The sequence below is a fragment of the Vanellus vanellus genome (assembly GCF_965231255.1).
Source record: "Vanellus vanellus genome assembly, chromosome: 17".
Taxonomy (NCBI): Eukaryota; Metazoa; Chordata; class Aves; order Charadriiformes; family Charadriidae; genus Vanellus; species Vanellus vanellus.
In genome coordinates this window covers 8,919,390-8,935,517 of record NC_138922.1, presented here as the reverse complement: position 1 = coordinate 8,935,517, position 16,128 = coordinate 8,919,390, and the positions used below count along the sequence as shown (strand labels likewise).

The 16,128-nt window shown below is 37.8% G+C and overlaps 1 protein-coding gene across 1 annotated transcript in view; it reads left to right on the top strand.

Moving 5' to 3' along the window:
• CA10 (carbonic anhydrase 10) overlaps nt 1-16,128 on the top strand; it is a 206,604-nt gene that overhangs the window by 25,438 nt on the left and 165,038 nt on the right. The window contains exon 2 of the mRNA XM_082492103.1: nt 13,385-13,459. Within this exon, the coding sequence (XP_082348229.1) occupies nt 13,385-13,459 (75 nt within the window). The remainder of the gene's footprint in view (nt 1-13,384; nt 13,460-16,128) is intronic.

The window sequence follows — 16,128 nt, the reverse complement described above, 5'->3', positions numbered from 1 at the left end:
GCAGGGTGGTTGGAACTCGATGATCTTCAAGGTCCTTTCCAACCTAAACCATTCTATGATTCTGTGCATGTACTTATGTACTTACATATGATGCTGTACCAATAAGAGAACTATAAACATGCATGAAGTTGAGAACCAGGAGGTGAAGGCAGGACATAGTCAAACATTGCAAAACGGAGACACATACATAAATGATTTGGCCCAAGGTCTTAAGGTCAGTAGAATAGTTTGAAGCAGGTGCAGCCATGGTTCAACTGTTTGTTCTCCAGCTAAATAACGAGGTCTCTCAAGTTCTTGACTTTTTGTACTGTTTCTAGGATATGACCTCTACAACTTTTTGGTGCTGAAAAAAGTGCAAAAAATAAATAAGAGCAGTCTTATCAACATATTGCTGCACAAAGTTGTGTTGGGAAAAAAAAACAAACAGATGCCACATACACAGTATCATAAGGATTTAAGAAGACACATGATTCCTTTTAGTTATCAACTCCAAGCATGTGTGGAAGGGTGGGGATTAGTCTAACGTAAAATAAGTTGGCATCTTCTGGTACTAAGCTTAGTTTCCTCTATGACTGAGTGAAAATCTGGCATTGTAGCATGCCAGTTGCAGTGAATCTGGCCTCGTACGAAGTTGAAAGCTGGATAAAGGACCCTGTTGTAACATCTTTTCCGTGCATCCAGTTTTGTCATCCAATTTTGACCCTAAGCATCTGTCTAACAGGTCTCAAAATCAAGTTTACGGGATCAGTAGTATTGTTCATTGCGTAATTGTATGGTGACCCAGCCAGATATAGCGGACTTTGATTTGTGTGCATTATTCATCAGCTCGCACTGAGTTTCCCTGGTGGATAGTGTAGAGTTTCATGAACTGTACATGAGGCAGGCATTTATGTGAAGGGAAGAACTAAAATGTGCAGAATTCAGTCCGTTTCTCCTGGCTACTGCTGTGACAATTTTAGTGTCTATGAGACTAATGTCAAACTGTCTTAATTTTTTTTAAACACAAATATTTTTTTGCTTTAAATTAATTTCAGTATTCCAAATATTTTTTAGAAAAACTGCTAATCTCCTGACTAGTATGCCTAACATTTAGGTTATTTCAAGTGGACTTAAGAGTTTATAGCGCAGCTGAGATGTTATGCATAAAATTCAGTTTGTTCCAGTGGGAAGATCAAAGGACTGGAAGTAACTTAATTCCTACAGAGTCTGACTTCTCCCATCAGCGTCATCACTGACTTCTGTATGCCTTTCCATCCATTCATTGTCTACGTGTGCTCCTCATCACCCAGGCGCAAACCAGATCTCATCCTGCAGCCATAGAGCCAAGTTAGCCTGATACTGTGTATGGTAGGTCGTATGGGCTGCTGAGCAGTCTGTATCTGCGTGGATACATAAGCCATGTGTGACTGCAGGCAAATCATAGTAAAGGAAATGAAAAGTCAGTTGACAGCAGAATGCAGTTGATACTTTCCTTGCAGGACCGCAGATGCTTTGAAGGGGGCAGTCTGGTTGGCCATGCCTTTTTCATCTGCAACCCCTTCTGCATACGTAAATCAAAGGCTTAAGTGGCAAAGGTTGAAATACAGGGAAAGAAACCAGTATAGGACATGATTTTTGTTAGATGATGTGTTTATGGAATAGATCTATAGGTCTGCATATCCCACTGTTCCCTGTTCCCACCTACAGTGCTCAGCATATGTGGAAGACTCAACAGGCATTTATTTGTGGATAATCAGGTTATGGGATGTCTGTGTCTCCAGGGTATGTAGCATGTTCTTCAGGCAGCTGCACAGCAGTGAATTTGCCACAGTTATCCTGAATCGTTCTTTGAAGGATACTCTGATCAAAATTGAATACAATAAGAATCTTAACTGAAAGAAACAAAGCTTCTCTTAATTGGCCTGAATTCAAGGACGTTTCCCCCTATTTCTGATATTCTGAAAACTGGTTTTCTGGGGCTCTTGATCTCACTGCTGTTGGAGTATATTACTTTGTACTGCTGCACTGTGGTTTTATTTTTAAAGTTGAATATCTATACATATCAACAGATGGACAACTGTTTAGCATTTTTATAAATTAAATTATGTAGGCAATGAGTATTATTGATGGGCAGGTTTCTCTGTACTGCTGTCATATTCAGTAGTTCACACAATTGTTGATGTTTATGGCTAAGATACTGGAATGAGCTTATCTACAGCTTGTCTCCAGAAGTTCTGCCCCATAGAGTGTGCAGGAGGCAGGGCTGTCACAGCTCCTGGGATTTCTTTTTTTTTTTTTTTCAGTCAATGTCTTGGCCAAAGATCAGGAAATCCCTGATGAAATCTTTGCAGCGCCATATTTATCCATACAGTTCCCTTGAACTAAATATATTTTTTAAATTCTTACCTTTGGTGGATTTTTTATTTTTCTTTTATCTGTGTCCAAAGTCTCATCTCTCAAAGACAAGGAGAGGAAGCTATGAACAACAGATACCCAAATGAAAGAGGTTTTTTTTCTACCTGGGATTCCTGCATCAATAATTTAGAAAGTGATTACAATTCTAGATCAGCAAAATGAAACAGGTACAGGCATTACAGCCAGTGTGAATTATCTTCCATCCTAACTTCAAAGCTAAACAAGAGAGAGGAAAGAAGCATATCACTGCTTTTGACTAATGGCTAAAGAAATGGCTGAGAAGGATGAATAGGGGACACCTTTGCAAGGACCAAGAAGCCAAGAAATTTAGTAGGGTTCAGAAGGATAAGCTGCTCTCTAGAGTCACCCAGGGTAGGCAGAGCTGCATCATTTCTAGCCAAGGAAATTGTTAGTTGGGATAGGAATAACAGAATAGCAGCAGAGTGCCAGAATAACACTGCTGTCTCAGGCATCAGTCCAGAGAGGGGGAAGGGTATGACTTCTTCCAGGATCAGTGGATAAACATAACTACGGACAGATGGATGATAGAAGTAATCTCTGAGGGATATTCCACAGAACTGCAGGGAAGCAGAAATGGTGGTGGGAGGCATAGAGAGTGATCTGTCTCGTCAAGACTGGGAATATGACAAAGTTAAAAAAAAAAAAAGTATTCCCTATCTTCACCTGACAAGTGGGATAAACAAACAATGCTTCCAAATTAGTAAAATTTTTTAGGGGTGTCTCCTGAAAATAGTCCAAAATAAACCAGTAAAAACTCTACATTCAGGTATTTATAGGGCTGTCATCACTGTAATATCTAAGCAGTAATTAATGAATTGAAATGTCAATATAATACAACATGGCTGGCAACTGAGATGAATAAGACATGTTCTCTTCTTATCTATCTTGTCTTATCCTGGCAGCTGATCTGACTAGAATGATTTTTCCCTCTTGCTGCTCCACAGTTCTTCCACTGCAGTTCAACTTTTCTGCAATTATTTCCCATTTCTGGTTTTAGAATTCTGAAAAAAATCTGCTTTTCTTCACTTTTTCCAAGTTTGGCTAACCTTTCACTTTAACATTGAAGGTTACTTAGGGTAAACAGGTAGTAATGAAATATATGTACTCTGTTTTATTAATAGGGGTTGACTCTTCATCATTTGGGTTACAGGGACATAAGTGGATTGAAGTGTTGATAAGACTACTTTATTTTCTTCTCTACTTGCCTAAGCTGCCTCTTGTATTGTAAATTAAATTTATGCAAAGTAAGTTAATGCTGGTGATACACAACATTCGTGTTTGTCTCATGGCCAGTTTAATACTAATGGGATTCTGAGCTGCGCACTTTGTTTTATTAAGTGATTTGGGTTTCATAAGTATAAAGGCACTTTGCAACCTTGGATAGCTTTTTATCATGCAGGGCCAATGTCTCTGCTTACTTTTGAGGGACTCTAAAGAATCATTTCTTGTTGGGAGTTGCTCTAACTTGCCCCAGATGTGTCAGTAGCAAATATCCTTCTTTAGTCTTTTTTTTTTTTTTTTTGCCTTCAGTAACATACAGTTATTTTCCACAGTTTTTCCAGGAGTGTGAGGGAAATGTATATAAAAATCTTGTATTTTTAACGTGGACCTTGGAATTTTTGATAGCCCGTGGCATCTCACTGTTTGGTAGCACACAGAAAGAAACCAATGATCCTAACTCTTTTGGGCAGTTTAAAGGGAATTTAATGAGTTCACTGCTATTTAAGATTCTTCTATACTTGCCATGTATAGTAATGGGAATATGCATAAACCAGGCTCTTTTGAAAATCTGCATGATGTAGAAACATTATTTTGAGCTAGTCAAGATCTGCTTTAGTCTGAAACAATACTTTATGTTGAAAAATACTTCACAATCTTGTTAACACCACTGAAAGCATACTGGAAGAAAGGCTGTCACTCATCAATTCAGAAAAATTAGCTACAAAGGTGTTTTTTTCCCCCATTATGTTAAGAAATGTCTAGTAACCAAGAACCAGCTATTGCTAAGAAACTGATAAACTGCAGTGGTGATGGTGAAGAGCAGTTGCAATAAAGCCACATTATGATAGCTTCAATTTTCTGTCATGATGCCACTGCCTGAAATAGATCCATATCTTGGCTTATCCTCTGACATAAGATTTCTTCTTGATGCTAGCAAAGCTGTTATTATATGGCCAGAAAAACATTTTTTGACTTTGTGATCTCAGAAAGCACTAGGACATAAGGTTTAAGTGTTGAGGATTTAGGTAGTCCAGAGATCTGTGAGATGATCTGGATTAGTGCCCTGACTGTCAGCCCCAGGATGACTAGAAATCTGGGTCTCTGAATCCAATTCAGCATAATCAAAATAATTTTGCCTCCACTTTGCCATTAGCTTTTGAATGACTTTGTGTTGTTTGTTGCGATTATTTTTGTTTACACGTAGCGAAGTTAGCCAGGAGAAAATGACTCTTCCTATCTCAGGAGCATGCATCATTTTGTATTGACTGAAGTTAAAGTAATGTATGTACAAGACCTAAAGATTACCATTCATAGTTCTGCTGAGTTTTCAAGGGAGATTGAAGGCAGCCTTCTTTTTCAGGTATGTCCCTTTGTTAAGATTGTAGAAAATGCTCATAATAGTATTGCTTAAGCATTATGAATTCTCTGCATATGATGTAGCTCTTTAGAATGTTTCCATATCACGTTCTGGACTGCAAGTTTTCGTGTGCTGTAGAATGCAGTGGGATTTGAGGCTGCTGTGTATTTTGTAGGATCAAGCACCTAATATTGATGCCATGCCATTAGTCTTGAGGGTTAATTGGAAGACCTTTATTTTTTCCCCTTGAGTTTGCCTAAGCAGCGATGAATACTTAAGTTCTGGGCACATTTACCTCATGGGAAGACTGCTGAGAAATAATTTTTCTGGAGCCAAAGATTTGGGAAAACAAAAAAAAAGATCTGCCTGTGGCAGCTAACAGGACAGTCCCAGACTGTTTGTACTATTACTGATTGGTAAATTTCTGTTGAGAGAGTACAGATGTTCAGAAACCTGATCACGTGTCAATATCATATGTACTTCTGAGGAAGGAACTTAGTGGTTTCCTTTTAAAGGAAGCCCTATTAATTTAGCATTAATAATGTATTGAACTTTAAAGGCTCAAGGCTATTGAGGCCATTTTCTTTGAAGTTGCTGTGTGTCCCCAAACCGCATTGAAATTAATGGGAGTGGAGGGCATGGGGTGCAAAGTTAATATCACAGGATATCTTGCTTTTTCTTACTGCACTATTTTACAGAGCTCTTTGCACTTTATATCCAGACATGATTAAACAACCATTGGAGAGGAACTACCCCATCTGACACAACACAGAGTAGGTTGTAGTATATGCTGACACTCCTATCAGAGACTCTGGAAAACACTGAGACAGCCAAATTGTACTAATGTGGTTTAGGATCCTTGAAACCCTAAGCATGCCATGAATGACTGAGATGAAGGGTGCTAAGTCTCTGGCGTTACCCTTTGAATTTCCCACACTGCTTGCAATCAGTATTATGTTCTAGCTGCTGCAATACAGCTATCTGTTTTTCTCCTGCATTAATTTAATTGCTCTGATTTCTTGCAGTAGTTCAGCTTTGATGCAATTTCGAATCTTGTGCCAGACAAGGAAAAGAACTGTACCTTTTCTCACTAAAAGCTTTAGATACAGCCCATGGTTTTGTTCATTTATATTAGAACTTAAATAACAGTTGCATGATTGGGCATATATGCTTTATGGAAAAGTGCGTATTAGAAATTGGGACCCACCACCCAAACACATATTAATACAGCTTCCTTTAACAGCATGATATAGCATGCAGTTACCTGGCATGTTCAATCTCATGTTCTTCATAAACATTATTGGGCATGATTCCTGCTTACACATAAGCTTATTTTAAACTGTTTTGATAGTATTCAGAGGTCAGAAAGCAAAGGAGTTGTAAATTAATTCTATTTCTATAGCTGAGTGAAGCGCAACTTATAAGCACCTAGTGAGCACAGTTTCATGGGATCCCTTCTACTAAATCTTGCTATTTCCTTTCTTGAACAATGAGATGATAGCTGGTATTATAAGTCAGTTTTTACAGGTGGATAAATGAAAGTGCACAGTCACCTGCAACATTAATAGCAGAGGAAGAAATCATGTTCTGGAGTCCTGCCTGCCAGTTCTGTGTAGCGGCCTTTGGCTATCACTTGCCTTTGCCCCGTTCCTCGCCTTTAAAGATTTTAAATTCTTTAGTGAAAATGTTCACAAATATATTTGACTGGAGGGGATGAGAATAATATCTGCACAAGATGCTTCCCTCTGCTGAACAGAGCTGAGCCTTATACATACTTCTTATTTCCTGCAAACTGAGCTATTGTTAGATACTACTGAAGTCCTGCAGTAACCAGAATGTGCATCCTAATGTGGGCTTAAGTGCTTAGAAACATCTTAGTTTACGGTTCTTCTGGCAGGATTTAGTGACGCTGGACACTCAATGGCTCTCATCAAAAGCCAACTACATAGGGACAGTAGACGCAGCTAGCTGTTAGCTGTCTTGTAATGTTAGGTCACATTGTTTATCACTACTACCAGCGTGCATGAGTCTGCTTGTATGAAATCTCACCCTTTGGCCCATGTTTTTAATTGGAAACTTATTAGGAAACAAAATTAGAATAAATAGAAAATACATGGAATAGTCAAGTGTCTGTGCCATAGCAGAGTTCCAATGATAGTGCCTTACTTTTGCCCTCTGACATGATAAAAACAGGTCACATCCATTTTGCTTGTGTTGAATACTGTTTGGAATTCACAGCAGCAGTGAGAGCTTTTACACATGGGGATGGTGGAAGAAGGATTTATGGAATTGGAAAGTATTAACTTAATGAAAGAGCATTTGCATGTTTCCTGAGCAAAATGTTATAAAAAAAAAAAAAAAAAAGAAATCTGGCATAGCTCATGAAAGCATTTTATTTATTGATCCCTTTATAATCCTTTGTTTTCGTTTCCCTCCCTCATCGTACGGTGATGCATACAATGTAGGCTGTAATATTCATAAGCAGGCTAACCTTTCTTGTCCTGTAACTATTCACTTATAAGTGATGCTTTATATAGTGCCTGAAGTGTGTGTTGTTAGATTCTTTTAATATAAAAAGGCTGCATAGAAACATCTTAAATAATAGCTACAATTATGTACAGACTTGTTTTAAACAAACTGAACATTAATTATAGAGGGCTGAATCTTCAGCTAATTGCATCTGCTTAGTTCCCCTGCTGTCAGGTTCCCATTATACATGTATATTCCATTTGCTTTAAGAGGCATTTGTTGATGTGAGCCAAAAGCTGGTACTTGTATGACTGAAGATGTTAAAACTGATTTTTTTTAGATTGAGTAACTCTTATCTAAGATTCTGGAAATGGAGTTTAGCAAAAAAGATTAAACTTTTTCTTAAAGCTTTTTTTTTTTTTTTTAAACCACCCTGTACTGTTCTCTCTAGGGCTAATTTTCTATTAGAACACACAATCTTCTGAAACACTACAGGAAAATTCCTCTAATTTTAATTTCTGCAATAAGGCACAAACATCTTAGAATACTTGTCAATGACTGAATAAGATACCTTCAGAGTGATGAAGCTACTCAGAGTGAACTATGGAACTTTGAATGGAAAGTCAAATAGCATTACATAGCTAAGCAGTAGCTTCTGCTAGCTGGGAGAGAAGCAGGATAAGGCCTATAAAGCCAATACTCTGTGGGACACAAAGGGTGGACGTAAGTGAAGATCACACCAGCATCTAATACGTTATAAATGTATCTTTCATTTTCAGTGTTCACCATTGTAATAGCAGATTTGAGGGTTTATTTTTCTGGTAGTAAACACTATGTCATTTTTCTGTGAGTTTCATCTAAAAGTATTAGCAATGAATTAATGCTTTGCACTAAGTTCATTATGAAATGACATGGCTCATAGTTGCAGCTTGTTTTCATTTTAATCTCATAACTATGCAGAAGAGGTAACAGTGATAAAAATGTTATTGTGTATTTAATGCCAGGGCAATACTAGCCAGGTTATCACAAGCAAGACTCTTAGGATGTAAGTTCAGTAGGAATAAGCATGCAGAGTGATTAATATAGCAATCAGAAGAGCTCAGATCAATAAAATTCTGATGAAAAAAATTTTTTTCCTAACTGCTGTGAGCCTGATTCTCCACAGTGTAGCATTTTTCATCTGTGTGAAATGGCAGTGAAGTGAATGGAGAATTCTGATCAGGCAGGACTTTACTCTTGGCTTATGCTCAGATGCAAAAGACAAACGATGGCATCAGTTACAAGCCTGCTTATCTTTTATTTAAGTATAGAAAGTAAATAAGTAATTGTACATTGGCTTGTTTATATCTTGCAAATGAGCATATTTACTGAGGGGCATTTTGTATTAATTACAGCATTTTATATTATGTCAGCATTAGCATTGCAACAAGATGAAGACCTCTTTGCGCTGCAAGTTATATGCAGATATTTGAGCATCTGCATCGTGGTACCTGGTATCCGATACAGTGTTATCTGATCATTTTAAAATAGTTTTACTGACTGAGCAACAACTTCTCCTTGAAACATAAGCCTGCTCATTTTAACCTCTAAAATAGATGTAGTTAACTGAGTACTTTATGGGGCATTGGCATCTTTTGCTCTTTGCATTTACTGTATGTTTTTATGATCCTGTACAATGCTGTTTCCCTATACATGGAAGTCACCAGGAAACAAAAACGCACAACATCTTGCCAAACTTAGCCTGTAATTTTATGCTCCACAATGAGACATACCTACAATAATCTGACAAAATGAAAGCAACACATGTCATATCAGCTCCAAATAAATATCCTGTCTCCTCTACAGCAGCTGTGTTGAAAGAGATCTGACATAATGGTGTTATATCAGCAGCGCTACTAATCTCAGATACTAGTGATTTAAGTACTGAGGGAGAGAATGCTGTAGCAAATGGAGGTCATTCAATATCCTCTAGCACTTTGGACAAACATGGTATTTTGGACTGTCTCTACTAATGGCAGAATACAGTGCTGATGCTAATAATGCTGTTGCAAAGCTACCTGTGCAGGTTAATATGCTCCTAACAGTAAAGTGTCTGTTCAGATAGGCCTGTTTATTTTGGTGCATTGCAGAAGCAACAATATTTCTTGGAAGTTAAAGGCACACTCTAGGTATTGGTGGTAAAAGCAGAAGTCTCTGATGTATCAGAAATGAAATATTTTTTTTAGATATTTAACCCTCTTTAGAAATACAGAATTGCTTTCTAGACCTTTTGCCTCCTTAGTACCTTATGTGACAAGTTGTGCCAAAAAAAGGAGCTGCTGTGGAGGAGCTGCAGTGTTCTGGTAGGAACATAGGAGTATCAGAATCCACAAAGCAAGTACACGTGTCTCTTTATGGTCCTCAAGTGGGAAAATTGCAATGAGAGGTACAGTAGTTCTACTTTAACTGAAAGGAGAAGGATGCTGAAAGAATTTTGCTATTTTCAGTGTCATGAGGTGGCACATATGAAGAATCCTTTTCCTTGGCAACAATTCCTGAGCCATAAGGTTGAACCTGTTTACCCAGGAACAGTGCCATTCTGTCAGATGGGCATTGATACACCAATTGTAGAGGCCCTGTGTTGTATGTGCATCAGGTGTAAGTGTCCCAGATAGGATTCTCAGCAAGGATTGTCCATATGTCTGTTCATTCTAATTTTGTATTCCCTTGTTCCATTATTAATCCAGGTATGGGTCTGATTATGTTTCAAAAATAGACAACAGCTTTTTTCTCCTTTAATAAGACCTCTTGCCCGCTTGTGTAAAATAGAATGGAGTAATGGTTTAGGAGAAGTTTTTGGAGGACAAACTTTCTTCCCTGGCCTTAGCAGACCTCCTCCTTCTGCATTCAGAGATACAAGAGCTTTATAAAATCTTTTTCCTTTCTAAGCAAAGTCCCTGTAGGATCCATCAGAGTAAATCTTTGGCACCAAGCTAGGTTTCATATGCACAGTGGAGTGGAAATCTGTGTTCAATCACTCTCTGCACTATTACGCAGAATGTTTTTCCTGAACTGGTATAAAACATTGAGGATTCAGGGTTCAAGAAAGAGCATGCCACTGGGGATTGTCTCCTTAGTCTGGGTGATTGTCTCACAACAACCAGTTGCCTTTCCTCTTGATTTCCTCAGTGGCCTCAGTTTTCTGTAAATCAGCAGGACTCCCAGCATTGCTTTTGCCGTGTCTTAGATATTTTGTATGGCTATGGTACAACATCTTATTTTGCTTACTGTGCTCCTTTTTATGTGTTTTGTTTTCATGTGTATTGAAGAGATAAGGATCTGATATCTATGGAATGTGCAGAGTGATGCCAGGTCATGCTCTTCTCTGACAGCTGAAGCAATTGCACAGGCACCCAGTTATTTAGTACAAAGCTTTGATAATTTAATTTTCTTGCTCATCTCATGCAGTCTGTTCCATACTACTACAGCAGATTTGAAGAAATATTACAAAAATCTTAGTTTTTCTGATATTCCTTTTGGAATTAGCCTTACTAAGCATTGGGACAACACACTGAAGCAGAGCTGCAGAGCTGGCCTCTTTTGATTTTGGTTTAATTTAAACTCTGAATAATGGATTAGATTTTTCTCTGGATCTGGCATGTGTCATTTACATTGGCCACAGAGTGGGCAAAAGCAATACCTTTTTTGATTGGATGTTTCTATGAATGCTGATAGTAAGCAGTTGCATTTGAAAATACCCATCTTCCTTGAAGTCTTCTAACTTGCCCTATCTACATATGTGATTTTACTCACCCACTTTTAGAATGCAGCTCTCTCTGGTTATCCGAACCAGCTTTAGCTGTGAATATTACTACACGATGCATTTTAATGCAATGCAATTTTCTGGGAAATTTTAAGTAGAATAATAATTGCTGTGCTTTGTTGGGACTCATTAGTATCCTCTCCTATTGCTGAAGCATCCCGAAATCTTTTAAGGACTTCTGTTGCAAAGCATAGAGGCAAAAAAGCAACCTGCATAAACCAGTGTTGAGATCCAAAAATTTGCAGTTCAGACTGGATATGAATATTTTGCTGCTCAGATATTTTGATTGTGGGTTGGGATTTGCCATTTTGCAAATGTTTGTATAGTGCAGTCCGGCACAGCAAAGCCATAGAGTTTGAGTTCTCTAGGCAATGATAGAAAAGCTGAAATAATGAAGATAATGTCATCTGCAAGCTGTAAAGAGCGCACAGTGGGATAGTCCTTTCAGTTTAACATGTCACCATTCAATTAACCGAACGAGCATCTGTACTGCAAGGAAAAATCCATATCCACGCATAACCCATTCCACTAGTGTGTCTGGATTTCTGGTAAAGCAGTGTTGGTCCTTCTGTCAGTATGTTTAATTAACTTCAGCTTTACTTTCGTTTCTACAATTTACAGTCAGTTAAATCATAAATATTGTTTTGTTACTGATAGAACAGTATGTAATGGTCCTCATCTTGTATCCTTTTTAGTCTGCATGTCACATCCTCTTTGTAATTTTTAATGACAACAACAATTTTTATTATATTGCTGGAACTTTTCCCAGGGTAATTGTGTCTTTTGTATATAATATGTGATCTAGAAATGAAACTGCCGCAGAAAGCTGCTAAATCCAGCGTCTTCTGTAGTTGTGTATTTATGTTAAAAATTTCTTGGACCTAGTGCAAGAGATTGAAAGTATCTTATGAAACCAAACCAACCCAAAATTTGAAGTTAATGATACACAAGGTAGCAGAGCTTTCTGTAGCTCAGTGAAAAAGAGTTGCTCTAAATATGAAAATATCAAGCAAAATACAAGTGAAGGCAGATCGTATTTGCATATCAGCTCTGATCTGCTCTTACAGAAATCAGCTGCACGCTTATCTTCCTGTGTGCCTGTATGCCCTTTGAAAGTGTTTCCAATTAACAGAGATTTTACATTTTGACCACAAAATTTGCTCCACTTGTAATGTCCTTCAAGACAAAGGGAACTACCTTATGAGTAGTTTGCTACCTTATGAGTAGCAAACTGACTGATCACGACCTTTCTGCTCGTGGCTTTTCCGGAATTTAGAGAAGTCATTTAAGCAACAGTCTCATCGGGGCAAACCTTATCCAAAGCTTAGACTTTTATTGTTACAGCCTTCAAAATACTGGTCAAAGAAACCCTTCATTGTGTAACTGCACTGTGATATCAAATGCAACTCTAATGGGGTTGCAGGTCATATATGCCTAACAGCAGCAAGTATCTCGCCTAGCTACCAGGATGACTGTGGTGGGGGATAAGTAGTGGGTGCTACATTGCAGACAGAGAAGATAACAGAAAAAACCTTGCATTCCTGCCTCAGCGTTATAGCATAAGCCAATATTTGTGAAGCTATGGGCTGTGCATTTCTGTTCTGGTTTTGGAACTCAGAGCACGGGACAAAAGGAGAAGCAGTTATAAACACAGCTATTGTGGTTCACTCTGTCTCTTCTTCCCATTCAAAGTGAGAAGTTATTGGAGAACTTGGGAAAGGAAGGGGAGAAACTGCTTTTCAATCCACCAACTTGGACTCGGATATTGCCTACAGTATCTGAGCACAGTTTTCTCTGTGTTTTTACCCCACACTGAATCTATGGGTGGCACAGAAACCATCAATAGTGCTATAGAGCCTCATTTATGCCTGAATTTTTAAGTTCAGTGACCAGTTCTTCGGAAGTTGAGTATGTTTTACCGTATCAGAAAAAGAGACAAAGTCCTCTAAGATACAGGTACTTATCATAATTCAATAAATTGAATAAAAATCACTTGCGAACTTGAGGAACTGCTTTTCTGTAGAAGATGATACACTGTTTAGAGTTTCCAAAGTTTACATAACTAAATATTTCCTATGCCTTGCCTTAATTTTATGGTTTCTTTGATTATTTCTTTCTAGCTCAACAAAATTCACCAAAAATCCATGAAGGCTGGTGGGCTTATAAGGAGGTGGTCCAGGGAAGCTTTGTTCCAGGTAAGTGTAATTTAAAAACCTTAGGTTTTTATTAAATATTTTTTCACTGGAATTAATACAGTTGGGTTTGGGTGAGAGTTTTTTGGGTTTGCTTTTTTTATCCATTACAAAGATTTGAAGTACACAAGTACTCACCATCACATTATAGTGAAGCATAGAAAGGTTTTTGTCAATACATCGTTCAAAGACCATGGCTGTTTTCTGGGAAAGAAATCACTTTGATGACATTCTGGTTTCTAACTAACACAATGCTACTTTGTGAATGTGTGTGTGCTGTGTATAGAAAAGAGAAAGGGTGGTGTGAAAAGCAGTATTATTATTAACTGGATGAATTTATTTATCTGATGCAGCACTTTAAATAATCCCATTTCTACAAATTTAAGGGTATAGTAGGAAAGGAACCCAATTGAAACATGAAACTAACATGCAAGTTTCAGTGATTTTTCTTTTGAAAACAAGAAAAGGTAAGAGAAAAAAGATTAAATCCTAACTTGACTTCAGTAAGATTTAGTAAATGGTAAATAATCAGTTGGCAGCTAAAAGGATCTAAGTAAGCAACACCACCTGAATTTGATAGGCAAAAGTGAGATCCAGGCTTGCAATACCCTGGCATTGGTCAGTATTGGTAGAACTCCTCCAAAACGTGTGTATTGGTTGTCCTAATGCTATATACTCCTTAAGTATCATGTGGTCTGAGTAGGCCTTTGCTTGTTCTTTTTAGCTCTGGATCTCTATGACACATTTCAGGATTCAAGCTGCCTGAGACGCTAGTAGTTCTTAGACTGACAATTTTTTATTTTGTTTTTGACCCACATTTGACACCTGATATTTTTATGCTCCCTTTCTGTAAATTATTTTATTGTTTCTTTCAGACAGAATTACTTTGTTGGGTCTTCACTGTTCCATTTGACTACATATTTTCACTTAGGAGTCAGGAAACTTTAGCAACCTCCATTTTCTGTTCAGTTGTGGAGCTGATTTGACAGTACGTTTCTCCTTCAGTATACACAGAAACATTCAGTGATTATTTTGTTCAGTATGTTTTCAGTGCAGTTGAGATGATTATGCATTAATTTATGTATATTAGCTATATATTATAAGGTAAAATAGTGCTTCAAGTCCTACAATGAAAATTGCTACATGATCTTTATTTTCTCAAAGTACTAGAAAATATTACTTGGCCATTATGCGATCTATTCCTAAGAATCTGTAGATTTGACCTATCCTCAGATATTTCCACTGTTATGACAACAGTTAAAATCTGACAGTCATTAAAAATATCCAAAATGCTGATTATCTTGATAGGAACACTAGTGAAAATGAGACGAAATATTTCAAACCACAAGTTTCTGGCACTGAAATTCTTGTGAAAAGCACATATGAAAATCAACAACTACAAGCCTGGAACTTAATTACCTATTGATGTAGCATAAAGTAGCTTTTCAGATTTACTGGAGATCAGTTTGTGCTGTCAAAGATACAGCAGTGTATTGTTATGTATGTTTAGTTTCTAATGTTGACAGCAGGGGAAGAAACGTGGAGAACATAATCACCCTCTTTCAAGAAATTTCAGCCTTTCTGATTTGCACAACCCAGACAGATGCCCAGTAGAAGGTGAATGAAAAAAATATTTGCTTAACTGACTTTCTAATTATGTCAGCTTAAAGTTATCGAGAAAAATAATTTGTCACCATGTAAAGAAACATAAGTGATCAGGTAATGCTTATGGTATTCTAGTCTTAATGCCGTGAGAAATTTGGGCTTGGGAACATCCTTAGAAGATTAAGGGGGAAACAGTCATGACTCAAACTTTCAAGAAGGAATACCTTTTTAGACTATTGTGCAGAGACACCCCCTTTCTGAGAGAACTCTGAATTACCTGTAAGTGTTGAATATTGGACTAACCTAGCACACATCCTCAAGAATTGGTCCAGAAAGGCATTTATGAACAGCTCACTGAAGCAGCAATGAAGGAAGCAAGGGTAATTTGGGGCCACTTTTCTTGCAGACTGTCATGTTTCTTTCAAATTCAACTCTGCAACATGTAGGCCTCAGCAGAAGAGAGAAATGCCATGAATTTTTACAAAACAAACAACTAATTTTTTTCAGGAGGACCTAGATTTTGGAGTCTTTGAAAACCATATTTAAAGCATTTCAAGGATGCACTTTATGTTTATGATCTCAGACTAACACATCACAAAGGATATGTTAGTGCATATTAAGTTTATCCATAATGTTAGCAGTCACATATCAGATCTCGCATGAGATGCTAATTAGCACCTGAGAGGTGATAGCTGCTAGGCAGTCTGAGGAGCTATAGCTGAAGTTGCTGACTGATGTGCGCTGAAGCAAACAGCTATAGCCATCTGCTAAGATGTTGCCTTTCCACAGCTGTTTGTCCTGTCCCAGGGCTGGAAGTTAACCACGCCCAAAGATAATAGAAAGGACTATTTGTGCAAGACTGTCACTGCAGTTCAAAACTGGCATCTAAGCTAATATGATTGACATGAATACAGCTCTTTAGCTGCTTGGGGGAGCAACCACAAGCATAGAGATGACTAACTGGGGGTAAGACCATTGTAAAACAATCCAGGATGAGTTGCTAGAGTTTGTCTGTCACAGCTTTGGCTGTGTGAATACTTATCGCCTACTTCAAAGCAAAGTCACTG